This window comes from Diaporthe citri (genome assembly GCF_014595645.1).
Source record: "Diaporthe citri strain NFHF-8-4 chromosome Unknown scaffold_5, whole genome shotgun sequence".
Classification (NCBI taxonomy): Eukaryota; Fungi; Ascomycota; class Sordariomycetes; order Diaporthales; family Diaporthaceae; genus Diaporthe; species Diaporthe citri.
This window is the reverse complement of record NW_025064850.1, coordinates 1,328,721-1,355,977: the sequence shown is the minus strand read 5'-3', so window position 1 is coordinate 1,355,977 and position 27,257 is coordinate 1,328,721. Positions and strand designations below refer to the sequence as shown.

General features: G+C 57.4%; 4 protein-coding genes across 4 annotated transcripts; 3 read left to right on the top strand and 1 right to left on the bottom strand.

Moving 5' to 3' along the window:
- Positions 1–1,020: 1,020 nt before the first annotated feature.
- INS49_011067 (uncharacterized protein) lies at positions 1,021–15,493 on the top strand (the record flags this gene model as incomplete). Its single annotated transcript, XM_043171786.1, has 3 exons — positions 1,021–1,386; positions 1,463–10,528; positions 10,625–15,493. The coding sequence occupies 3 exons, from the start codon at positions 1,021–1,023 to the stop codon at positions 15,491–15,493; spliced, it is 14,301 nt and encodes a 4,766-aa protein (XP_043023531.1).
- Positions 15,494–16,271: 778 nt separating this feature from the next.
- Positions 16,272–17,282, bottom strand: INS49_011066 (uncharacterized protein; the record flags this gene model as incomplete). The annotated part of the gene is made up of 2 exons (XM_043171785.1): positions 16,272–16,594; positions 16,673–17,282. 2 exons carry the CDS (start codon positions 17,280–17,282, stop codon positions 16,272–16,274), a joined length of 933 nt encoding a protein of 310 aa, XP_043023530.1.
- Positions 17,283–19,554: 2,272 nt separating this feature from the next.
- On the top strand, positions 19,555–20,637 carry INS49_011065 (uncharacterized protein; the record flags this gene model as incomplete). The annotated part of the gene is made up of 1 exon (XM_043171784.1): positions 19,555–20,637. The coding sequence occupies one exon, from the start codon at positions 19,555–19,557 to the stop codon at positions 20,635–20,637; it is 1,083 nt and encodes a 360-aa protein (XP_043023529.1).
- Positions 20,638–22,183: 1,546 nt separating this feature from the next.
- On the top strand, positions 22,184–27,077 carry INS49_011064 (uncharacterized protein; the record flags this gene model as incomplete). The annotated part of the gene is made up of 3 exons (XM_043171783.1): positions 22,184–22,264; positions 22,359–22,679; positions 22,800–27,077. 3 exons carry the CDS (start codon positions 22,184–22,186, stop codon positions 27,075–27,077), a joined length of 4,680 nt encoding a protein of 1,559 aa, XP_043023528.1.
- Positions 27,078–27,257: the final 180 nt, after the last annotated feature.

Here is a 27,257-nt window from a genome sequence, read left to right as displayed (position 1 = left end):
GCTTTTAGTAATACGAAGCCGAATCCCACCCGGGATCGTCACAAAACAGGACGCTTTGAGGACAATCAAGGTTGCTAACGGAGCAGAGAGATTTCTCCGTGATCCTGGCCGATCCCTACCCACTGCAGCCAATTGCCAGCTGAGTACGAACCCCGCTCGAAGAGGCAGACACCAATATCTTACACATGCATTACCGTCGCGGTGAACATTAGCATCCCTGCAGCTTGAAATCGCGGCGCCGGAGGCTAAACCAGGACCTTCCTCCTTGACTCAAGCCACCCCGTCATCTTGATGACGGGCCCTGACTGATGATCAGATAAAAAAAATCTGATAATAATGAGATCTGATAAAGCACGCCAAGTACCGAAAAGCTCGCCGAGGACTGGCCCCCATCGCGTGGGGGCTCCGCATTGCGTTGCAAACTGGGCCGAAAATGTCACCTCAAACGTGCCACTGGCCGATTCTCTCGACAAATTATGTGGTGTGCTACGTAGTGCGCGACCCTAATACAGGGCCCGCCCAAGGAAAGACCGATTCTGTTACTCAAATTGGAAGCTACAACTTCTACACGGGTGATGGGCACCACTTGCAGGACCACATTATTAGTGAATGAATGACAAAACTCGTGGGCCGAGTTCCAGCTGGGGTCATGCCGTACCCACACTGCCGAGGCGTGAGATTCCCAGCTGCCCAAGGACAGGAAGATGGGCTGAATGAGAGCCACCATGCTCCTAGACCGGAGCACTGAGGGCGCTCAGAAGACTGGCCTGGGCATCTGATGGCGAGATCCCAGAGTGACCTGTAGGGGTACTATAGTAGCTAGAACTGAGGCTGTCGCTGTCTTCCCTGACGCGCTGCTCACAGTCCTGAACAGCTGGATATAGCTTCAGGTCCACCTGGCACTTTGCATCCAGTCAATGAACAACTCATACTCTCCGACGTGACACTCGTTTGACTCTCTCCCTCTCGTAGCCACACGACCTACATAACCGGAAACCAGAGACATCCGGGAACATCAAGATGACATCAACAACATCCTCACCACCAATCACGGAGCTCAGGCCACTGCACTGTCTCCAACCTGAAGCTTCTCGGCAAGGAGCATCACCATCGACGCCAGAACTGGCTCAATGGCAAAGTGCACTCTCACCTAGACCTGACGAGGAGACCTGCATCAAGGCTTTTGTTAGGCTCGTCTCCCGCATCGTGGTGTTGCAGGATGGAGAGGCATACTGCATCCAAAAACGGACCAGCACTCACGGGAGTGGCTTCATCCTTGCGCATGCAGGCCAAGACGAGTTCAGCTTCGTCGAATACCACCATGCCTCGGGTGAGGTTCCGACCGACTTCTCCATTGGAGACGGCAGTCTTATCGAAGCTCCAAAAGTAAGTTCTCGGTACCCAAAGCATATCGGAGATCTGCGCAGATCATCTTGCAACGCACGTACTTACACTTTGCCAGCTGCATTTTGACGTACCGAACGTACGTCTAAGCGCACCACCCGGTCTCGTACCTGCAGCAGCGCTTGAAGCCCTTGGTTGCATGCTGGACGATCTCATCCGGAGTCTGCAGCAAGGTGGAGGCCAGACCGAGGGCACGCAATGGACAAGGCCTTCTGTGCTCAACTTCCCACCAAAATCCAGGCCCGTTCCTCTTCTTCCGTCTTCTCAGGAGCCAGCGGAGAAGCAGAATGAGCAGGCATTTCTTCACAGGTGGTTTGAACAGCGCGTGGATGAACAGCCTGATAGAACAGCCGTCGACTTCCTCTTAGATCTTGGGAGCGGCGAGAGGAGGCAACTGACCTACCAGCAGCTGGAAAATGCTGCGAATGCGCTGGCGAGAGAGCTCGTGCGTGCACAAGGTGCACACGCTGCAAGCGATGCGTCCAACATCAAGACCGTTGCGGTCATGATGGGACCCAGCCCAGAGCTCTACACGAGCTACCTGGCAACTCTCAAAGCCGGCATGGCCTTTTGTCCTATCCCCGTGGACGCCCCAGAGGAGAGAGTGCATGCACTGATGGCAGACCTCAAGCCCACGGCTCTCCTCGAGGCCGCATCATCACCCGCGGCTGTGACGGGCAACACACCATTGATTAATGTGAGCTCCTATCTTGCCACATGTGACGAGAAAGTGGAAAGGCTGGGAGAGGAGGGCCGTTCGTCCGCGACAGAGAATGATGTCGCCTACATCCTGTACACCTCAGGAACCACCGGTACGCCCAAGGGCGTGGCCGTTTCCCACCTCTCGGTAGCCTGCACCATCTCTGCCCTGAGCGCCCATTACGGCTTCATTCCCTCTCAAGCTCAGTCAACCCCAGGGAGCAAACCTACGAGATGGTTCCAAGGTGCCGCGCCAACCTTTGACATCTCCCTCTTCGAAATTTTCTGGACGCTCAGCATCGGCTCTACGCTCTGCTGCGCTCCTCGGCATCTTACGCTGCAGGACATCAATAAGGTTGTCACTACGCTAAACGCCGACATTACCAACATCACGCCCAGTTTCGCCACCCTGCTTGATTCATCGTCCATCCGCGGGCTGATGCTCGGCGGAGAGACGCTTAATGCGCGCGTGGTGCACGACTTTGCTCAGCACAACCCCGCTTCTCACGACGAAGGTGTGTCGGGCATCAGTGGTCTATACAACGGCTACGGCCCCACAGAGACAGCCATCTACTGTATCGCACAGGCGCATGTACCCGATGGTCAAAGAGGGTCTGTGATCGGCTCGCCTCTCGAGACTTGCGGTGTCCTCATCGTGGACGAGGAGTCCACCAAGCCCGTGCCCATGGGCGCCACCGGAGAGCTTCTCATCACCGGTCCACAGGTGAGCAGGATCGGCTACCTGAACAGGCCAGAAGAGACCTCGAAAGCCTTCATCAACGATGATGACGCAGCCGGTTGGGGCAGGGCATACAGGACCGGTGACCGGGCCCGCATAGTCTGGGATGCTTCGGGCAGGCCCATCGTCGAGTTCCTGGGCAGAATTTCCGATGACCAAGTCAAGCTCAGCGGTAGGCGCGTGGAGCTCGGTGAAATCGAGAGCGTGCTGATGTCGAAGGTCGAGACCGTCCGGGAGACAATCTCTTGTGTCTGGAAGCCCGAGAACTCTGCACCCGGCTCAGAGAGGGTCGTTAACCTCGTCATCACCACACCGGGATCGAACTTCGAGGACGATGTCCTCAGAAGGTGCAATGAGGCAGCGGAGAGGCATCTTCCCGATTACATGAGACCTTTCAAGATCATCCATGCCGAGTCTCTCCCGCGTACCGCGTCCGGTAAAGTCGACCGCAAAGCGGCTTCGGCACACGTGCGAGAAGTCCTGAAGGATTTGCAGCCGAAGCTTTCGACTCACGACGCTTCAGAAACACTTGAGCCCCTGTCAGACGATGACGCCCAACTGGAAGAACAGTTGCTGTCCATCGTGGCAGACATCCTGGGCGGGAGCCAAATATCGGCTGCTACGCCTCTCGCAGACGCTGGAGTGGACAGTCTGCGCGCCATGAGACTGTTGCGGGAGATCAGGAAGCGGTGGCCTGAATCATCCAGGAGGAATCTGCAACCATCATTAGCACTCCTTCTGGACAGCAAAGCCACCATCCGTTCTGTTTTCTTCCCCTCGCCTTCAACGCAGACATCGTCAGGCGGTACAGGTGGTGCTGCGGAGGAGAGGACACGTGCCAGGCTCGCTCAGTTCTCTGCTGACCATCTCCCCGAGGTCCTCGACAAACTCGATGTCGCCAGTGAGGCTGATATCGAGACGGTCCTACCAGCAACCACTCAACAGAGCCAGCTGGCAGTAAGCTTCGCAATGGACAGGACCAGGTACATCAGCCACACGGTCCTGAGACTCAAGCCAGACGTCTCAGCTCCAGCGCTTAAGAAAGCCGTCGAGGTGGTCTTGTTGGAGCAGGCCATCTACCGGTCCGCTCTGCTGCCATGTGACGATTCCCTATCACCATTTGCTCAGGCCATCCTGACACCAGAGGCGTGGCGTAGGCCAAAGAGCACTGACGGCGACGCTCCACAAGTGATTCACCGAAAAGCGAGTGGGCCGCTCTCTGTAGATAATGCCCAGGCATGGGTCGCTCTGGCCGAAGAGAACATCAGCCTGGAGTCTCAGAGGTTGTACCACATCCAGGTGGTCGAAGATGAGACCACCCCTGACAGCGATGGCCTCCTTCTCATCAGCGTTGCCCACTGCATCTGTGATGGAGCCTCGGTCGAAGTGCTCATATGCGACATAGCCAGACGGTACGCGGGCTTGGAACCTCTGCAGAGGCAAAGCATCTTCGACGCAGTCCTTGAGTGTTACTCCAACGTGGACCCCAACACAGACGACCAGTGGCGAGAATCGTTGAAGGGCTGGGAGATCGAGCCCTTTGGTACACTGAGCGGCAATAATGTGCACGGCAACAAGTCCAAATCTGCTTCGGACTGCGCAGTGGTACAGTACCAGAGTAATCTTCCATGGCAAGTCCTCGAGGATAAGAGCAGAGCCCTGGGTGCCGGTGCGTCCCCACTGGCTATTCTCCAAGCCTCCTGGTCCCTACTTCTACATATGTTCTCCGAGGCAGACACGGAGGACATCACCTTCGGCAGCGTTGTCTCAGGTCACCTTTCTACCACGACACATGCGCCGAATTTCTCTGTCGTGCCCTGCCGCGTTGCCTTGCCCGAGACTCAGACCATCAGCCAGCTGGTCGACGGGCTCACTAAGCACGGGAAGTTTGCTCTGGGACACCGGCACCTGTCATGGGGCGTCTTTGAGACGCTGCCGTACAATACTGCCCTGGCTCTGCAGGCATACCCGGTCGAAGACGGTGGCCTCGAGGATGATGACTCTCAAATCCCGTGGACTGAAGTCCGACACCCAGTCATTCGCTACGACTTCCCCATTTTCGTTGAAGTGTTTCCAAATGATCCCTCGTCACCCAACCGCAGCCAATTCACCAACTTGACCTTCAAGCTCACGTACCGTGAGGAAACGCTTTCAGAGCTCTCGGCGAGCTGCATCGTGAAGCAACTGGCTGCTCTCACGCAGACCATTCTCTGCTCATCTCCTGATGATGCGATCTCTGGACTGCCGGCGCGTCTGCCAAGAAGCCTCTTATCTGCTGAGGGAACAATTCCCGAGGCAAATGCCAAAACCAACGAAGACGAAAAGCATCTGGAAATACTCCATGGGCAATTCGAGGCTCAGGCGAAAGCCACCCCTTCGCGTCTCGCCTTGACCTTTTATAGCTCCCTGGACTCGCCTCCCACGTCGCTCTCCTACGCAGAGCTTGACTCTCTTGCCAATGGCCTGGCGTACCTTCTTCGCGAGGAGAACGTCGACGTCATCCCACTGTGTATTGAGCGCAGTGTCGACCTTTACGTCGCCGTACTGGCGGTTCTGAAGGCTGGATCTGCCTGGTGCCCCGTCGACCTGACTTCTCCCGTGGCGAGACGGACGTCTCTCATCGCTAGAACCGAGAGCAAGGTGTTGCTGACGAACACCGAGTCTTGGAGCTTGGTAGAGCCTTGTCTTTCTAGCGAGAGCTTGAAGGGCATGCGCGTTATCCTCGTGGACCAACACACCAAGTCAGAACCAGTCAAGCCGAAGCCGCGAGAGGGAATCCAGTCAGGTGCCCTGAGTGGGCAGGATCTGGCATATCTCCTGTGGACATCTGGCACGACGGGTGAGCCCAAGGGCGTCATGATCCAGCACAGTGCTGCGGCGCAGGCTATGCAAGACCTCCAGGTTCAAGTCGAGCACGACCCCAAGGTCGAACAAGTGCGCACACTGCAGCTCTCGGCTTACTCCTTCGACGTCTTCGTGCAGGACCTCTTCTACACATGGGGCCTTAGCGGTAGCGTCATCAGTGGCACGCGGGAGCTCGTCCTGGGCTCCTTTACCGAGTTCATCTGGAAGGCCAGCCCCACGCACGCCCACCTCACCCCCAGCTTCGGCGCTAGTATCGCCGTCGAGGAGATCCGGGGCAGCTCGCTGCAGTACGTGACCTTCATCGGCGAGAAGCTGACTGAGGATGTCGCCGAGGCCTGGGCCGCCCCTGGCATCACCACACGTGCGTACAACACCTATGGCCCTGCTGAAAACGCCGTCGTGTCCACCATGCGACAGTTCTTCGGAAAGAGCAGGGACCAGGCCAAGGCTGCCAACGTGGGATTCCCTCTCACTCCATGCACGGCATATGTCGTACACCAAGTGCCGGTACCTGGGTCAGATGATAAGCGCTGGGAGCTCGTACCACGGTACGGAGTCGGCGAGCTGGCCCTGGGTGGAGCGCAGGTGGCAAAGGGCTACCTCAACAACCCGGCCAAGACGGGCTCCCAGTTCATCCAAGGCGGGCCCGGGATCGACGAGCGCATTTACCTCACCGGTGATATGGTTCGTCTCAATGATCACGGGTTTGAGTTCCTTGGCAGAAACGATGACCTTGTCAAGATCACGGGTATCCGCATCGAGTTGAGCGAGATCAGCGCCGCCTGCGCGAGCATCAAGGACGAGGATGATGCCATCGAGCACGTCGAGACTCTTTATCTCCCGCGCCCGGACAGAGAAAGTGCCGACCACAAGGTCGTTGTCACCTTTGTCTCCGTGAAGAAGGAGGGCGTCGACACGAACGCCATCCAGGCGCAGGTCTTCAAGAGGGCCAGAGACATGCTCCCCTCGTACATGGTGCCTGGACACGTCGTCGTTCTGAGCACGACCATGCCGAGAACCGCATCGAACAAGGTCGACCGAAAGGAGCTGCAGGCCATCTACAAGAGCTCGGATCTCCAGGCTCTGGCGGGAGGTGCCGCAGCTGGAGACACCGACGGCCAGTCGGCCGAGAAGCAGCAATGGACAGATGCACAACGTGACGTGCTCCAGGTTCTCGCCGACAACTTAAAGGTGGATATCGGGCCTCTCTCCCCTGGCGACAGTCTGGCCGGCTTGGGTGTCAGTTCCCTCCAGATCACCAAGCTGGCCTGGTCTCTGAGACGTCAGCTCTCTGTCCAAGTTGGCGTGCTCGACTTGATGAGGTGCGAGTTCCTTGGCGAACTGGTTGACATCGTCCTCAGCAAACAAAAGGGAAGCTCGAACAAGGCGGGCAAAGAGGCCAACTCGAATGGAGCTTCAACTGTGAAAGCACCTGAAAAGTCGTGGGTGGCTGCCACAGGCGATCTTCTGACAAAGAATCTGCGTGGTGACACGCTCCCACCAAACAGCTTCCTTTTGCCCGCGACTCCAATGCAGGAGTCCCTCATCTTCGAGACAATGCGCGAGCCAAGAGCCTACTGGGCCCACCGAGTGTTTGCTCTTAGCCATCTGGATACGCTAGACGGCGAGCGCCTGAAGGCGGCTTGGACTGCAGCCGCCAGCACGTTCGACATTCTTCGCACCAGTTTCATTCCTCTCGCCCAGCTGGACGCTGTCGTGGAAGGAGAAGGCCAGTCTTCCAACGGCGTCTCATGGGCCCGTCAACGGGGGCTGCAGGCCACCATCCTTCAAGTCGTGCGAAAAGAGGTAGCAATTCGCTGGAAGTGGCTGTCAAGTGGCGAGGACCAGAATCTGGCGAGGTGGGCCAAGGAACCAGAGCTGACCGAGTTGACGCCCACGTCCTCCCCTTGGGCTGTCACAGTCGCGGAGAAGGATCGCAAGATGATGCTGAGTGTGCATCACTCTCTCTATGACCACGATTCGTCTGAAACCGTCCTCAACGCAGTCGCCAAGTTCTACCAACAGAACACTGCCGTTCATGACGACGTGGTGCAGTTCTCTAGAGGAATGGAACTCGGTCTGCTGCCCACCACCGCCCAGAGAGACGAGGCCGCCTCTTTCTGGACCGAGCGTCTGGCTGGTCTTAGGGAGACGGCAGGAGCCCTGAATGCACCCTTCCCAGACCTTACGCAGTCCAGGCAAAAACAGGAACAGAGGATCATCGGAGTGAAGAGGGCGGTTCCTGACGTCCTCGCCTCTAGCCCCCCAACCGCTCTTCCAATTCTGTTCCAGTCAGCCTTCGGTTGCGTCCTTGCATCTTACCTCGAGCTCAAGGCCGTCGTCTTCGGCCAGACAGTCTCTCAGAGACTGGTTCATCCGGACCTTGCCAGTGTAGTTGGACCCGCCATAGCTACCCTTCCCTTGGCTGTCCGGGCCGATGCCCACTCAGCTGAGGAACTGTGGGCCGAGATGGCTCGCGACTCTTCCAACCTTTTCCGTGTCACCCACCACCTGCACCCCGTGGACATCAAGAGACTCCTCAATGAGGGTACTGGAAGCGGCGATGCGCCTTTCGCTGGTGTCTTTGTCTATCACCCGTCGTCGAGTGATGATGAAGACAGTGGTGCCGTCGCTGAGCAGCAGCTGTTCCGAGAGGCAGGGCAGGCTCTGTCACTCAACGTGGAGCACCCTCTTGCCTTCAATGTCTTCGAGGGAGACGGTACAATGGAGCTCACTGGTGACGCGAGGCGTGTCTCTCGGGCGCAGCTGGAAGTCATGCTGGACCAGATCATTGACCAGGCCAGGGTCATGAAGCAATCCCCACGGCTCCCTCTCAGCCAGCTGCAAAATAAATTGGACCGCCGTCTTGTGTCTGTTAGTGGTGAAATCAATGAGATCACACCAAGCTCAGGCTTTGACCCAACCGAAAGCGTCGCCCAGCACGCAGTGCAGCATCCAGATTGGATAGCAGCAGAGGAGGTACACACCAGCGACGATCCTGACGAGGACGAGGACGCAATGTCTACCAAGACCGTCACATATGCCCAGCTGGACAAGCTCACCAATGCCATCGCCTCCCAGCTGGCATCGCACGAGGTCGGTCTTCAACAGGACGACATCATCGCTTTGTACTTGGGCAGGGACATCAAGTCGCTCGCGGCAACTCTGGCCATCTTCCGCACGGGCTACATCTACCTCCCCGTAGACGAAGACTTGCCCCTCGCACGAAAGCAACTGCTGATCCGGGATGCGGCCGCGAAGCTCGTCATCACCACCGAGGAGCTCGCAAAGGATTTGGACATGGATCACGATGATCCTCCCGCTTTGCTGCTTCCCGAGGGTGACGGAGACGTGGATCTCATACTCCAGCAGCAGCAATCGCCTCAGCCTCTGTCTGCAAGCGGCCATGGACACGGAGGTTACCTGCTCTACACCTCAGGCTCGACAGGTCGGCCCAAGGGCGTGCGCGTGTCCAACCGCAACCTGTGCCATTTCATCTCCTCCTTTTCTCTGCGCATGAACGAGCCCGCATCACCAACGGCCGAGCCTGAGCAACTCGGTGGCCGCGGCAAGTATCTCAACCTCACGTCCAGGGCCTTTGACCCGCACCTCACCCAACTCTTCGTGCCCTGGCACCTGGGGTACCGCGTCGTCATTGGCGACCGAACCGCGCTGCTGGGCAATCTCCAACACGCCATCAACGAGCTTGGCATCACGCACTTCGGCAGCGTGCCCTCTGTGCTGACGCAGCTGCGGCTCCGGCCCGAGGACGTGCCGTCCGTGAGGGTGGTTACGACGGGCGGTGAGAAGGCATCCAACGAGCTGTTGGACACATGGACAAGCCCAGCGTCTGGAAAGAACGAAGGAACCCCAAGTGCCAAGCTGATCAACTTCTACGGCCCAACCGAGGTCACGATCGGCTGCCTGGGCCATATCGTGAACCGTAACTCCAACGCCCGAAATCTCGGCCTGCCGCTCAAGGGCCTCCAAGCACTGTTGCTGGCCCCCAGCGGAGAGAACGGCGAGCAAGTCGTCGCCAGGAGGGGCCAGCCCGGCGAGCTCTGCATCGCCGGTCCCCAGGTGGCCCTGGGCTATCTGAACAGGCCAGACGAGAACGCCAAGAGCTTCCAGACAACCTCGCTGCTGGGTGATACCGAAACAAAAATCTACAGGACCGGCGACGTCATGAGGATGATGCACGACGGTAGCCTTGAGTTCCTGGGCAGGGCCGACCAGCAGGCCAAGATCCGCGGCCAGAGGCTCGAGCTGGACGAGGTTGTGTCGTTCCTGAAGGAACAGGCCGCCGACGAGGGCGAGCTAGACTTCGCCGCCGCGGTCGTCGCCGGTGAGGGTAACCAGCAACAGCTCTTCGGATTTATTGCGCGCAAGGCTCGCCTCAGGAGCGAGATGACCGCCGAGGTCGAGCTGCTTCAAAACCCGGGCCAGGCATTGACTTTGCTACTGGAGAGCCTGGGGCAGAAATGCGAGGCCAAGTTGCCAGCTTTCATGGTGCCCAAGCTTCTCTGGGTCTCGAGGATTCCATACCTGGCCGCCTCGGGCAAGGTCGACACCAAGCTCTTGGCCAAGCTTGCAAATGACTTCTTCGCGTCCCAAGATGCCAATAGTGAGGCTTCTGACGACTCAGGAGTCGACGTCGCTGCAAGCACTTTGAACGCCGAGGAGTCTCTTGTCGTCGCAGCTGTGGAGGAGGTTGTGGGCCACAAGATCAACGGCAAGGCAACCAGCAGCATTCGGCTGAGCATTGACAGCCTGTCTGCCGTTCATCTGGTCGCTCTTCTGAAGAAGCGTGGCTTCTCTAAAGTCAGCATTTCTGACATCCTCTCATCCTCAGCCACAGTGGCATCCATAGCCCTCTTGGCTGACCATCACCTCCCTCAAACCACCGGTACTCTAAAGCAAGCTACCTCAGCAAGCAATAGGCTTGAAGAAGTCAATGCACTCAACCTCAGCACGGCATTCCCCGGCCAGATCTCGGCAGGCCTGGCCCATGATAATGTCGAAGCAGTGTTGCCGTGCCTTCCCCTGCAAGCGGCCCTGGTCGCCCGGTCCATGGTTTGGATGAGCGCCCATGACGATGAATCGGCTCCATCTTCCGAGTCTACAGTCGTCCCGTATGTGGCACAGTTCAATTACCGACTTTATACTGGGACAGACTTGGTCAAGTGGCAGAAGGCTGCAGAGCAGGTCGTCGCGACCGAGGCCGTGCTGAGAGCTTGTTTCGTGCAACGGGAGGACGACGGTGCGGTTTTCCAGGTCGTGCTTCGTTCTCCTCTTTCTTCGCCATTTGACACGCAAGGGGAGGAGCCAGTTGACATAGTGGCCAAGATGGGCACAAGACCACCCATCAGATTCCATTTGAAGCAGCAAGGTGGCGAGGCCTTTGTCTCGTTGAGGATCCATCACGCATTGTTTGATGGCGTCGCCATTGCTGTGCTAATCAAGAGGGTTGAGCAGATCTATGACGGGGTTGCGGGCCAAGACAATGTGGTCACCGCCAATAAGAGTCTCGACGTTCTTACAAGAGTCTCTGCTCACTGCTACCTCTCACCCACACAGCTGGATGCCACGAAGGGCCTGTGGCAAAAGAAGTTGGGAGGCGTTCGGCCGTGCCATCTCGGGTCCATTGACGACACCAAGGGAACCGTTCGCTCTAGTCGAACTCTTCCCTGGACCTTGTCCCAGATCAGGGACAAGTTGAACTCACAGCCTGCCATCGTGTCCGCCTCTTCAGCGTTCCAGGTGGCGACAGCCCTTTGCCTGTCTCAGCTCACCAAGCAGACAACCTCGGTGGTGTATGGTTTTGTCATGTCACTTCGCCCCCTGCTTGACCACGTTGCCGATGGTGGCGTGGACGACTTCCTCGGTCCATGCCTCAACACCCTCGTGCAGGCTTTCAGCCTCAAGAAGGACGAGCCATTGCATGAGTTCGCCCAGAGGGTCCACCAGGCTCACGTCGACACCTGCCAGGGAACCATGCCCCTCGTGAGTGTGGAGAAAGTGCAGCGCTGGGCCGGGTCGGAGGACAAGCTGTTTGACAGCCTGCTCAGCATCAACGTCCTTCCCTCTGCAGATGCTTCAGAGCCTCTCCCTGGGCGCATGAGTGCTCTGCAGACCGAGAGCAGGAGTGACTTGGCCTTGGCCTTCGACGTTGACCTGCACCATAGTGGCAAGATTGTCTTGACGCTTTCTTCGGCCGGCGTCTTGGCCGAGTCAGACCTGGAGCAGGTCGGGCAGCTCTTTGAGAAGGCCGTGGGCACATGTGCCTCCTCTGAGAAGGAGGCCAGAGTGGGAGATCTGTTGTCTGCTGATGTTGACACGACCGTTACTGCGGAGATCGCATCCAGCATCGAAGACGACCACAGTGACTCGGATGCCGAATTCGGTGCAGCCTTGGCCAGCGTACGGAACATTCTTAGCCGCCTACTCCGCGTGAATCCGTCTGAGATCAGCAAGGATAAGACGACCTCTCTGTACCAGATTGGCTTGGACTCTATCACTGTCCTCCCGCTTGTCAGACTGATCAACAAGTCCGAGAAAGTCAAGTTGACCCCCGACGCTGTGCTGAAGGCTCGAACTATCCACGGCACCGCGAGGCTTCTGCAGCAGGCGAGGGCCAACACCAACACTAGCACTAGGAGACCAGAACAAAACTCGACAGACGCAAACGAAGACGACGAGACAAAGTACGACAAGACCTTGGGGCGGCTCGCTAAGGACCTCCTGTTCGTAGCAACACCGCTCCAGGAGGGCATGCTCAGCGCCTCACTGGCCACATCGGGCAAGGCCTACACCTACAACCACACCGTTCAGCTATCAGAGGAGGCCCTGCAGGCAGACACCAAGGACCTCGACCACTTCTTCGCCGCTGTCAAGGACACAGTTCAGGCATGCGAGATCCTGAGGACCAGGTTCATCTTCACCCAGGACGACGAGGCACCATGGGTTGGTCTCGTCTCCCCGACCGAGCAAAGCGACCTGGCCACCTGGACGGCGCTGGGCGGAGGCAGGATTCAGTTGAAGATCGGTCACGCCCTGTACGACGCGACTTCGATCCAGACCGTCTGGCGTATCTTGGGCGAGAACTACAAGAGGCGCCTGAGCGGCCAACAGGTCACGGATGCCGAGATCGAGGCTCGCCAACGACATGAGTTCCGGCCGTTCGCAAAGGCGGTTTCTACAATGCAGAGGACGTCTGTGGACTTCTGGGTCAACCTGCTGCGTGGCTACCGCTACACTCCCCTCGAATTCCCCGAAAGCCTGTCGGCATCATACGCTTTCCACTTCACCGTGACAGAACAGGAGCTGTCCCTGCTCCAGACAAGGTGCAAGGCTGCCGGCGTGACGACCAAGACGGTGCTCATGCTCGCCTGGGCGAAGATTCTCTCCGAGTTCGTGTACGGACAGCCCGACGTCGTCTACGGACAAGTCATCTCAAGCGGGCACGACGTTGAGACTGTCGTGGGTCCCACTATCAACACAGTGCCCATGAGGGTCACCCTTGACAAGGCACACAGCGTGGCCGACGGACTTGCCCAGGTCCAGAGGCTGAGCGACGAGGCCCTGGGATCAAATGCGATGGCGTCTCTGAGGAAGGTCCAGACGCTATGGCGATCATCGGCAGGTAGAGATGAGGATCTTCCTGCAAGCCTGTTCCAGAGCCTGTTCGTTTTCGACGGTGTCGTGGGCCACAACCCGGACAATGAAGAAGCTGGCAACTTGGCATCCCCATTCAAGCCAGTTCATGAACAAAACAGCACCGGCGACGATCAGCCAGCGTATGATGATTACGATCTGATTACCAGCTTCCGGATCGAGAACAACACACTCCGCGGCAAGCTGAGGGCGAGATTGACTAATGAGGAGGTGGATGTCCTGGGAAGTCACCTGGAGGCTGCAGTGAGATCGATAATTTCGGACGACCTGCAGAAGCCGGCGCTCGATGTTAGCCGCATGGAGAGCACAAAGAAGAGGATTGCCGCCCCCGAGACAAAAGTAGCGGCCAGCCAATCCGAGGTCCATACCTCGACGTCAAACGCCGATGCCGTGTTGGAAGTAGTTAAGAGCGTGCTCGGGAAGGGAAGCAAGGGAAAGGATATTGGCTACAACACGAGGCTCATCAACGTGGGCCTGGACTCTATCCTGGCCATCCGTCTTTCAAGCCTGTTGAGGAAGCGGTTGCGGATGACCGTGAGCGTCTTCCAGATCATGAAGGGCGCGAGCGTCCACGACATTGTCGTCGCGAACTCGACACAAGCTTCGGCCACGGATAGACAGCTGGAGGACGGCAGCAAGACCGTGCAGCCAGCAACTAGGCCGCGGGCGTTCACTTTGCGCCAGCAGGCCAAGCTGATGTCCGAGGCGGCCCAGAGGCTCGGGCTGGGAGAGGACCTTGTGCAGTCCGTCCTTCCCGCTCTGCCAGGCCAGCGTTCGCACCTGGAACAGTGGCTGTACAACGGAAAGAGGTTCTTCGAGGCCCCATGGGTTTACCGAGTCGGCGATTCCTTAGAGAAGCAGACGGTGGAGAGTTCCTGGGCACAGCTTTGCCGAACTCACGAGGTCCTCAGGACTACCTTCGTGCGAACGGATGTAGCGGATGCAGGGCTTGTCCAAGTTACCTTGGGCGAGAAATGGTCGCCATCGGGAGGCTTCACGGCGCTTCAGGACTCGACCAAGCCCATTGAGGCTCTTGTCGAGGACTACGTTCGCGAAGACAACAACAAGGCATCTGACCTGAGGCAGCCCCCTTCCCGCCTCACTCTGCTGGAAGGTTCCGACGGCAAGGCCGTCGTGCTCCGGCTCCACCACGCGCTGTACGACGCATGGAGCATCAAGATGATCATCAAGGATCTTGACCAGCTCCTGGCCGGTGGCGACGTGCAGCGTCGCACGCAGCTCAGCGACGTAGTCCGCCAGGTCATGGCAATCAGGGAGCCCGGCGCGGAGGACTCGTACTGGAAGAGCCACTTGATGCATGCTCAGGACACCCTGCTGGGTGTCCAGGCTGATCCAGCCTCCACGTCTCCATTGGGTCCTCACTTCCAGGTGAGAAGCCAAGATGTCATCCCACAAGCCACCGTCGACAAGCTCTTGCAGACCGCCGGCAAGGCGGACACCTCGGCGGCTATCATTCTCGCGTATGCCAGGACGCTCCAGCAGTTCACCGGGCGCTCGCGGCCAACCTTTGGCGTCAACCACGCCGCTCGCTCGCTGTCCTCAGCAGACGAGGCCCAGACCCTGGACCTGACCGACGCCAACGCCCCGACCATGACCACGACGCCCTTCAGCCTGGACCTCGGCGAGGCGTCAACACCCGCCACCGACAAGGACCTGGTCGACTTCGTGCAGGGCCACCTGGCACACCTGACCAAGTTCGCACAATCGGACGGCGCGCAGGGGTTCAGCCCCAGGTTCAACGCCCACATCAACATCCTCTACCCAGGAGACGCCGCCGACAGCGAGGGAGGGGACCAGGCCACCGGCGACGCCGGGCTGGCGGTCCTCCAGAGGCACAGGCTCGACGAGGGACTCGCCTCGGAGTATTTCACCGTCACGCGGCCGTCGGCGAAGGCCGCCTCGACGATCGAGTGGCTCGAGACGGGCCACCTGAGCCCGCACAGGTTCTTCTTCAACGTCACCGTGCGCGACGGCGGGGTCAGCGTGGCGGCAAGCGGGGACGAGGCTCTGTTTGGTGGGGACCGGGCGGCGGTCACGAGCGTGGTGGACGGTTTTGCGGCCGAGCTGACGAGGATCCTCGAGCGCGCTTAGGATGGAGGAAGGATGTTATGAAACTGGGCATGTAGTCAGACAATTGTTTCGACTCATGGAGAGGGGATGATTGTTGGAAGAAGGGGATTAGTTGTAAAGATAGGAAGTTGCCTGAGTGTGGTAATGTGGGTGGGCAGTCTGAGGACGCGGATTTATAGACTGGCTCCTCGTGTGTTGGTGTTTCTGGCGCCAATTCGGATTATTTTCGTACTGTACATATTGTCTTCACTTTAAATAGATAACTCACAATATAGACCGATAGACCTTGATTGCCGATCCTGGTGAAGAGGGTCAAGAATGGCCTCTCCTGATATTTCGTGGATTACAAACCCGTGCGTCATGTCGGCGTTTTCTTGGTCAAGAACTCAAAGATTAGAAAGTCTGTGCCCATTATCTCATGAAAATAATAAAAAGCATCCTGTGTGACATGCAGAAGTAGGAAAGGCCGGTAAGCGGCGTGGCTCTTCCCGTAGATATCAACCAACACATGAGTTCCACCAAGACATGACAACAATATCGTGGAAATGCAAGCCCAGCATCCAAAAATGCCAAACCACCTTGCCGCACATCTGGATGTTGGAAATGGTATTGGACCTCAGATTGTTATTCCATTGAAAACGCCGCCTTGGTCTCGAGTGCATATACTGTCCACCAGAAGCGAAGCCTAGCCAACCTGTCCTGCCTTGCAGGGTTCCGCCACAGTGCACTCGGATCATGCTCAGAGAAGGCACTATTATCAATCTTTTTCAATGACTGCCCGCTTGTGAGCAGTCGCAGCCTATATCGCCATGAGCCAACCCGCAAGGAGGACAGCGCCGAATGCGCTGGTCTTGTAGTCCGTTGCCCATGTGGCGAGGTTAGGCAGGGGACGGCCTGCCCCGGAGGTGACGTTATCGGTTGTCCCGTTGATCGCCCGGATACATTGCACCCCTACATTGGTCGACTCGCGCGTCCCGCTGGACGACAGATGACCAAAGATAGTCACAACGGTCCAGACATTCTGCCGAGCCTCGTCCTCGGCCGCGGTGGTGTTCCCAGAGTCCGTTGGCTGGCTTCCATACGCGTAGAACCGCTTGTCGTCGAGGACGGTCTGGTTGATAGCTGCGGGTAGTTCAACATTAGACATTTCGGCTGGAGATGGTTGGGGGCTGTGGACAAGTACAAGGAGAGACAACGTACCGATCGCTGTGGTCCTGATGCTGTCAGATGGGAAAGCGTCGGTGCACCTCGCAGGAAGCACGAAATTGGTACAGTTCCCATTCGAATCCATGCCATTTGAGTTCGCTCCGCCAGCCGCCACAGAAAGCGCCTGCACACACTCTGTCGAGAGCACATTGTTGCACGAGCCATCTACCGCGGTAGATGAGTCCACGCTGCTCGCTAGGCCGGGGTAGACGACGGCGCACATCTTCCAAGAATCATCCATCTTCATGTTGTCAGGCGCTTGGATGTACAAGGTGGTCGCTTCGAACACCTGGTCCTTATTGACAGACGAGTTCGTTGCGTCCGACAGGGACACGCCTCCCTTGACAGCTGCCTCGAGCTTCCACCCGTCTACGGACTGTGGCGTGCTGTCGGCGGAGACGTCATACCCAGTGATGTTGAACGTAGCCGCCTCGTCAGGATTGTTCGTGTCCGACTCGAACTTGCTCGCAGGAATGCCATACGGTGCTGCCACGCTGAGGTCACCGGAGGTGACAGAGCCGGAGCTTGGTTCGTAGGCGGACACATAGCAAGAGACGTCAAGCAAGGCGACTAACCAGGCTTGGGCGACGATACTGCTCAGCATTGTGGCGACTCCTGCACGCCAGGATCTGATGGTCAACGGAGAGACGGGACGGTGACGTCTGGTGAGACGTAGCAGGGCCTAAGGATGGGTTGGTGGCCGAGCAGTGGATCCAGGCCCGTTATGAAGACGAAGAAGGATACAAACTTGTAACATTACCCCCTGGGGAACAGGTAGGCGCATTGGGCAATGAAGAAATGCGTTGAAGAAATGCGTGGAAGAAATGGAAAAGGGGATACAGTAGGAAGTCTGTGTGAGTAGATGGAGAAGCCCGAGCCTACGAAAACAAGATGCATGACCCAGGGACAGGGGCGAAGATGTCGTTTCTAGTAGTCTATCAGCAAAGACCCGAGGTCTGTTCAACCTCAGATGAACCAATCCCCAAGTCGAGGGACCTCAACTTCCAATCGAGTTTGCCGTCGAGAAAGGGGTGGACCCTCGTGAGCGACTACCCCATGACATGGGGCGAATGCGGGATCCAAGACGGGAGTGGCTTCTATGGAGGCTTCTTTGGGGGACTTGGGAAAACCTTAGCATGAATGAAGCTTCATAGCTCAAACCTTGGAGAGTCATGGGGACTGTGGTTGCACCATGCGGCCACGAGGGGAGGGGAGGGACCAATTGGTGGGCGAGAAGTGGTTGGACGGCATTGTTTCATGTTTCGAGTTGGAAGGTGGAGGCGGGGTTAAGCATGGAACAGACGACAAGGAGGCATCAAGTCTGACTCTGTGGCTTCGATCCCCAACTGCCGTCCTCCAAGCACTTGCTTCCACCCTCCTGACCTGGCCGGGATGAATAATGTTGGCAGGGATGGCGACGACATGCTTCTGTCAATCATCGTGCCGACAGCCAGCTGGTGAGGCCGACAAAGGTCAGTCTGGAAGTGTACAAGTGCAGAGCTCGAGAAATATGTTCGGTATGCCCACCAAAACGGATGCTGTGAAGATGTAAGTAATTTTCCGTGATGGGAAGAGCAGATGACGACAGACGAGAACGACACAGGCGACGAGTTAGACTACAGGCCCCATCGGTTCGGTTCGGAGTCATAGCCAGGGGCAACAAGTCGACGACGGGGAGGTTGGCGATAGTAGATGAACCGGTGGGGAGCTCGAGGTGGCCTCCTGTGCGGTCAATCGACGGTCAGTCTCTGCCCACATCTCGTCTCTTTGTTTGCTGACAGGCGCGACATGGGCATGAAGTCTTAACATCTAGCCTGGATTACAAGGTAGAGGCAGGAAGGTGCAGGGCGAAGCAACGTTGCCATATTTAGCAACAACTGGCTGCCTGCATTTTTGGGGCTGACCCTAGCCACAATCCTCCCGCTCACTGCGGAGGAAGTAAGCACCTATCTCTCCCTGCCTCTTCTCCTGCTCTTGCTTTGGCGGTCTCCCACAGCACGCCTGCTTCAGACACAGATTTGCGCCACATTATCTACACGGCCTCTGCATGTCCTGCGTAACATGTTGTCTCTCGGCAAGCGGCTAGTCCGATGAATGGGATGCCGTGGCACGTCAATTGCCGCCGAAGTGACGGAGAATGCACGTCGCAAAACAGGCGCACGCTACGCTACTACCCAACGTTGGAGCACGCGAACCACGCCATCACATCACTACCATCGCCCTGATGCTGGCTGCTGGTCTTGGCTGGACCCGTCCTATTTCCTAGCAAGGTATGCGGTAGACCAAGCCAAGCTCAGGATCGGCATCCACGCCTGATGGCTCCTGCAGAAGCCTGCTAGAAATCCACAGCCATGTCAGCCACATCACAGGCTAGGCTAGCCACTTCGGACTGGGCAGGGGCCGACCCGACCCAACGGGCTAAAGAGCGGCGATGCCATGGCATAGCACTGGCCATGGCCATGGCTGTGACCATCAGAGGCACACGGTCGGACTGGCTTCCCTCGGAGATTGGATCCCGCGAGCCTCTCCTCCTGGGCCCGCGAGCTCAGCCGCAACACGACCTGTTGGTACTAAGAGAGGCAGTCGTTTAGCGCCTGCCCAAAGCATGCTTAATGTTGATGACGCCCGTTGGCCTCCTGTCCAGCGTCTAAATCCTTTCTGATCTGTGAACAAAACACTGAAAAGTTCCTCCAGGCCTCATTCCACTTGCTCCTGGTGACTCTCAGACGACAAGATCACTCAATTGACGAAGCACCGTCCCGTGGCGAGAGACTATCTTCGGCAATATCAATCTGCTTCTGCTGCCCTGCAGGGCCCACCAAATAAGCTCAACAGGCCCCCACGCCCGCCCACACGCGTTCCGTACCTTACCCACGATGCATTTCAAATCGCACCCAAGGCTGCTCTTCTTCTTACCACTTCTTCTCGCAACGCTATCGTCCGCAGCAGTTCACAGGAGAGCAGTGACAAATGATTTCTCGGATTATCCCTCGGGCACGCAACAATGCCTGGACGATGCCTCAGACGACTCGCGCTGCAGTGGCAATACGGTGCCACAAATGAATCAGTGTCTCTGCAGTAATGGCGGGAGTTTCGTCACCAACGCTGCAAAATGCATCGCCAAAGAAGACCCTGACGACATGGAGAGCACTTATGAGATCTTGAGTTTGCATTGCTCCGATTCCAATACACCACTCCAGATCTCCAAGAAGGAATGGATGGCACAGCAGTCAAGCGTCTCAACCTCAACAACAGCCACCAGGACCACGAGCAACACGGCTACGAAAAGCACCATGACCACGACCAGCGCGGGGCATACCACCACTGCGACAACAACAACCACGCCAACGGCGACGTCGACCCCGGCTCCAGAAGACGGTGACACTGGACGTTCGGGTGGCGCAAGGATCGCGGTCATCGCTGGGTCAGCTGTGGGGGGAGCCGCCGTCCTTGCCGCTGCAGTCTTTATCTTCTGTCGCTACCGAAAACGCAGGAGTGGCGCCGCTTATGAGGAGGTACACGCCATGGGCGCACAGTCACCGTACAATCGGATCAGCAAGGCATCTGCACCTTTTGGAAGCCCCGATTTAGGCGGACACCAGAGCTACCAGTCAACGATGGCGTCAGATCTGGGGAGTGCGTCTGACCCTCGCCGAAGCTGGCACCCCTCACCTGATGGCCAATCGGTTCCGTGGTCGCCAGGCGCATTCGAAGCCGTCAAACAGAACCCAGGGTTTGGAAATTTATACCAACCTCCACCGGATATCCATGAGATGTCGGCAGATGGCGAGAGGCCAGTCTCTATGTCGCCGTCCGCTCCGGTCGAGATGCCGGCGATAAGTGTGACCTCGCCTACAGTCTCACCAACGTCCAGATACTCTGGGGCGGATTGGGACTCCCAATTGCCTCAGATGCCCCAGGAGCCGAGACGTTACGAGCCGTATCGCCCAGCACGGTGAGCAGCTGGGCCTTAATCGAGTTCGACCTGTGACTGGTCGATCCATGTGACATTTGCAAATCGAGTTATTGCTTTCTGGGAGCGGCGGCGTTCGGGTTCGAATTTTGTTTCCTTGGGGGACGGGAGTTTGGAAAAGACGGAGCATTGTTTTGTGAGAGATCACAAACTGTACTTTTTGTACGTACTGTGCACAGACTCTGCGTCTGATAAACCATGCACAGCGGGGTGCGGTACCCGGTGGTCAGAGTTTACCCTATTGTGGTCTTGGTTGCAGTAGTGTTGGCAATGGGGATGATAAAATCCATGAGCAACAGTAGTACCAAGTTGTGCGACCCTCGAGTCTCGTTGCCTAACACCACAATCTCGCGACGTATTGCACGAACGGTACCTTCCGACTTTCTGATCCCGACATTCAGCTCCGGGCAAACACGACCTAAGCCAAGCAGTCTCCGACCCCGTAGACAGCCAGCCTCGATACGAACGTACCACGGCAGTATGGGCCATTTATGAAGCGGAGACCACGGCCGGCGATAAGCACCAGACGATGCTGTGGCCACCGGTATGGGCCCCGCTTGGGTGCGGACGCGGCGCCGAGGCTGCCGTTAGCAAACAGCCGCAACCAGGCGACTTCATCGATTGGGGCGTTGTCTAGGGCGTCCGGCACACGTTCCGAGAGGTTGTTGGACGCACAGGATGCGGCTTCAAACTCTCACCAGCAGCCGCACAACATGATATCTCACCCTCGAATTATCATGTGGGTGTACCATGCCTTGCATCTGGTGTGGTATTCGACAGGTGGCAACCTTGTTCTGGGATGATGCGTTTTAGCTGGGGCTCATGACATGGCCCTCAACAATTGCCTCCCGTCACAAGCGAAATCTGTCCGGCCTCATGGGTCAATTGCAGAGACGAAGGCCTATCCGGTCCGGCTTTGAGTCATTGACTTGACAGCAGCTGCCGAAACCCGACGTAACGTGTCTTTCGGCCCACGATCAAACACGGCCTGGGAAGAATCCAACTCTGAACGCGCCAGGAGGACAAGCGTTGTGGCGTCAATGGGACGCTAATGATGCCCACCACCCAACCGGTAAGCACTGAGAAGAGTGGGCCCAGTGCTGCCGTCTGGTCGGAATTCTCCACTGGCTTTGTGGCTTTGTCCATCACCGGCTGCCGAGAACTGCAAGCTCACTGGCAATGACTGGGGCCGGTTGACCACCCCCGCAGTTCCCGTCAACGGTGCGAGTTTCTCGTGGCACGCAGTCAGCAGTGACGGATGCCAGAAAGTGACAGACAACCAACCTGCCGGCTGCCCTGGCCCAGACCGCTACTCCTTAAAAGAGGCCGCGAGGCAAATCGCGATTGATCCCCTGCTGAGCGTTGTGTTCGACTGGTTGTTGTGTAATCCCACCTACTCAGCCGCTTCTGCAACGTCTTTTCCTGGACTGAAGATTTTCTGTTGATTCCTTCTCGATTTTTTACCGCGTGCGAACGATGCCTTTGCCGTGTGTGCTTACCCGTTCTGTTTGTTCAATATCACCTGTCTCATGATGTCCTCATCCCCATCGCCCCGGTCCTACCTCTCATGGGACATTCTGCGGCCCTGTTTCAAGTGCTGCAGTCGACTCTGGGTATGTATATCCGTTCCCGGCAAGCTCAGGCCTGGCCTGCCTGTTCCCCAGGGTCTCGACAACGCCACGACCCCATGCTGACGGATACCTGCAGATCAATGAACTCGCCATCTTTGGGGAATGCGTCGGCGCTGTTGCATGGATCCCCACAATACTCGCACTGCTTTTTCCAACATTGCGGTATGGCCTTCGACCTGCTTGGAACCGCAGGCCGATCTGGCTCCGCGACTTCGCAGCCGAGGAGCCCGGGGAGGCAGAAGTCATCTCGAGCGACCTCATCCCACCCAAGCGGCCAACATGGAGCCTTCCGACAGTCGTGCTCATCCTGAACTCAACAGTTGGTCTTGTGATCAGCGTTCTGGCTGCGCTGAATCCGGCTGCAGGGCCACTGTTCTCAACCCCCTTGGTACCACATGTGAGCACCCCTAGAATCTGTCCCATTAAGCCAGTGCTAACTTGTAGGGAGGCTGTTACGATTATTATACTGCTGATAGAAAGGCCACGGTCCACTCCGGGCCCCGCACTCACAATACAGGGCGCGCTGCTACTCGTGCAGCTCGTCATGTTCAGCACCATCATGCAGGTCTTCCCCAGGTCTGGCATCTGGGTTTGGGGGATTGAGGCGGTCACCCCCCTGGCATCGATAATTTTCATCGTCAACATGCCACTACGCGACCCGCTACTCCACAGCGAGGGTATATGCGCCCCTTATCAGACACCCACGGTCAAGCAGCGCAGCCCGGAGGATAATTTTACTCTGTGGCATTGGATGTCCGTGGCTTGGATGTCGCCGATCGTGAAACTGGGGTGTCAGAGACAGCTCCATGACGAGGATGTGTGGACTTTGCCGCTCGAATGGCAGCACAGCCGCCTGCATCGCCTTTTCCGAGAGGTCACGGGTTCGGTCCTCGCCCGCGTATTCAAGGTCAACGCACCGGACCTGATAATCACCACGCTTTTGGGCGTCCTCGAGTCAATATGCTCCCTCGTCCCGGTCGTCTTCCTGAAGCAGCTCCTTGCGGCACTCGAGGGCGAGCATCCTAATCGGAATGTAGCGGTCGTCTACGGGGCGTTCATACTATTGGCCCGTCTTATCGGCGCTCAGTCTGGTGTGTTCAACCTGTGGTTCTGCCGGCGAGCCTACGAGCGATCCAGGGGCGAGATGATCACCATGGTCTACGAAAAGACTTTGATGCGCAAAGCCTTCACCTTCCCCGGCGATGTGGACGAGGACAGTGGAGATATGAAGAACAAGGGCGAGACGACCAACTCGGGCCCTGCCTCCATGGGCAAAATTCTCAACCTGATGCGCAACGATGTCTACGAGATTGCTCAGCGTTTCTGGGAGTTTTCCAACCTTATTACGAAGCCAATGAACTTCATTCTAACCATCGTATTGATCTGGAAGATTCTTGGACCGGCGGCGTTGGGTGGCGTTCTGCTGATCGTGCTGGCCCAGTTCCTAAACAGCTTCCTCATCCGCTTCCTCGTCAGCTGGGAGCGTGCCCGCCGCGCTGTCACCGATGTCAAGCTGCAGATCACTTCACAGTTTGTCGAAGCTATTCGCCACCTACGATGGTACGACTGGCAGGACAAGTGGTTGGGAAACATCCTTGCTTCTCGACAGAAGGAGCTACGATATAGGGTCATCGTCAACCTGCTTAACAAGGCCGTCGCGGCGACGAATAAGATCTCGGCTTACTTCTTCCCCGTGGCTGCATTCTATGCCTACACTATCATCGGCGGGCAACCGTTACGGATTGATGTTGCTTTCCCGGCGCTGAATTTGTTCACGATGCTTAACCAGAGTCTGAACGAGCTGCCTGGCCTCATCACCGTACTGTTGAACGCGTCGGTAGCCATGGGACGAATCGAGAGCTTCATGGCTGAGCCGAATAAGGAAGAGGAGTACGGCTCCGGCGCGGGTTCTTACGGAGAGTCTCGTACGGAGAGGCTGGGGGAACTCAAGATTGTATTTCGAGACGCCTCGTTCGCATGGCCAGGCTCTCCGGCTCACAAACAAGTGCTCTCTAACGTCTTCTTCGAGGCCGGCCCTGGGGTCACGGCCGTGTGTGGAAAAGTCGGCTCGGGAAAGACGGCGCTGCTACATGCGATCCTTGGCGAACTGGATGACCGTGGGGGAAGAAGAACGGTGCCGAACGAGATGATTGGGTACTGTGCGCAGACGCCGTGGCTGCAGAGCATGAGCATTCGTGAGAACATACTGTTTTCTTCTGGATACGACGAGGTCAGGTACCGCCAGGTCCTCGCAGCCTGCTGCTTGATTCCCGATCTGGCTAATTGGAAAGCTGGAGACCTGTCCATGATCGGAGAGAACGGTGTTGGACTTTCGGGTGGACAAAAGGCAAGGGTCGCGTTGGCTAGAGCGATATACAGCAGGGCAAGGATATTGTTGCTGGATGACCCCATTGCTGCGCTGGACCACCAGACCGCCGAGACGATTCTACGGAATCTTCTGACCAACAAGACCTTTATGCAAGGGCGGCTGGTCGTGTTCGTCACCCACAGGATGGACCTATTGACGAAGTATGCGAACCAAGTACTCGAAATATTGCAATCCGGGACTGTCACCGTCATCTCGCGTGAAGAAATCCACAACCATCAGGAGTTGCTTCATTTTGCAGCCAAGGATGAACAGCGTCGGCAATCAGTGGATGAGGACGAGCAAGCCGACGGAGATGAAGATGTCATTCCTGACAAGTTCATTGAAGAGGAATATCGAGCCCACGGAGGCGTCATGGCTTCGGTGTACTGGAAGTACATCAAGGCAGGTAACCTGTGGTACTGGGGGCTCCTGATTGTCCTATTTATCATGTTCCGAGTGTCAAGGTTGACCCATTTCTACTTTCTCAAAGTATGGGGTGAATCCTACGAGCCAGGCGGATCATCTCAGGTCTATCTCGCCGCAAGCAATGAGCCAGAGTACAACTTTCGGGCGGCAAACACATCCCCGGTTGGTACCACTACCACTCCACAAGACTGGTGGAATATCGGCTTCGACCTCCCACCACCCGACGTCGACGTGCGCCCGTGGCTGTTTTGGTTCTTCATCATCGCACTGCTGCAGTTCATATCCTTTGTACTCTCTGATCTCACCATCGTGCTCCTCATCTACACCGCGGGCAAGCACTTATTTGAGCAGGTCATGCTGAAGGTTGCCAACGCGACGTTCCGCTTCTACGACGTCACCCCTGTTGGTAGGCTGATGAACCGGCTGACGAGCGACATCGGCACCATCGACGGGCAGATCGTCACCCAAATTCGCGACGTTGTGTGGTATTTCATGTTCTGGTCCTCGAGCCTTTTTGTCATCGCTTCGACGGCGCCCGTCTTCCTCGCCATCGCCCTTGTCATGACAGCCCTCTTCGTCGTGATCTTCTTGCGTTTCCTGCCTGCTTCGCAATCCCTCCGCCGCCTCGAGATGGTCTCCCTCTCGCCCCTGATGTCCAACTTCGGCACACTTCTCGAAGGACTGACCACGGTGCGCGCCTTCCGCGCACAACCGCACTTCCAGGACCGCATCATCGTCACCACCGACGCCTTCCAGAAGATGGATCACTTTTACTGGTCGCTCCAGGAGTGGCTCATGTTCCGATTCGACACTCTCTCCGCGCTGTCGACCTTCATCCTCACCATGTCGGCGCTGTTCACGGGCCTTGGTGCCGGCACGGTGGGCTTCGTTCTCGCGGCGGCGGCGAACTTCGTCGCCTGCACACACAACATGTGCCGCAAATACGGTGAGCTGCAGATGCAATTCGTGTCTGTGGAGCGTGTCATCGAGCTCATGGACCTGGAGGAGGAACCCCACGGCGACTTCGACCCGCCCGCCGCGTGGCCGGGCTACGACGACGACATTGTGTTTGACAATGTCACGGTCCGGTACGCCAAGGGCCTTGATCCGTCCCTACGTGGCCTTAGTTTCCGCATTCCTGCCGGCGCAACTGTCGCGGTCACGGGTAGGACCGGTAGCGGCAAGAGCACACTTGCGTTGACGCTGCTGGGGACGATGTTGCCCGAGTACGACGAGTCTACGAGTACGTTGGGAAGCATCAGGATAGGTAGCGTCGACGTGGCCAAGGTAGACAAGCATGCTTTGAGACGGCGCATCAGCTTCGTCGCACAGGACCCAGTCTTGTTTCCGGGGACCTTGAGGGACAATCTGGACCCCATCCGTGAGCATTCCGACGAGGAGTGTGAGCTAGTATTGAGAAGGGTGCTCGGCGCTGTGGACGAGCTCGAAGACGTCCTCGCAAGTGGCTCAGTAACACCGGGCGGCTCACAGCCCACATCGGAGCCCCACAGCGAGAGCGCGTCGTCCAGCTCCAGCAACAGCAGCAACGACGCCAGCGAGGTGGCCATTGAGACGGAGGGGCACAGCAACGGCGACTTCAAACCGGCCAACGGACAGGCCGATGGCATCGTGGCCAACGGCAATCACGTCGGTAACGACGACAACAATGACAACAACAAGAAGCAAAACGCGTCTGCCTTCACGCTGGCCACGCGCATCGACGGCGGCGGCAAGAACCTGTCGCAGGGCCAGCGGCAGCTCATCGGCCTGGGCCGCGCGGTGCTCCGCCGCAGCCCCGTGGTGATACTGGACGAGGCGACGGCGAGCATCGATAAGAAGACGGCCTTCTACATCCAGCAGGTCCTGAGGGAGGAGCTGCGGCAGAGCACGGTCATCACCATCGCGCACCGGGTGGAGGCGGTCCGGGACGCGGACTTCGAGATTGTGCTGGACAAGGGTGGGCTCGTCAGGGCCCGGAGCCTTGTGGGCGGCATTTCGTGAGGGGGCTTATAGATATATGCAGATCTTTTGGTTCGGTTTTTATTTTTGCCGGAATGGAGAGATTCTGCGGGTAGGCAAGGGTTGAGAGAGCAAGGTGTGAGTATTTTGGGACAGTATGGATTTATGCGGGGGTGAGTTTGAAGAGTGCATGAGGAGCAAGTGTGCTGATCTATAGATGAG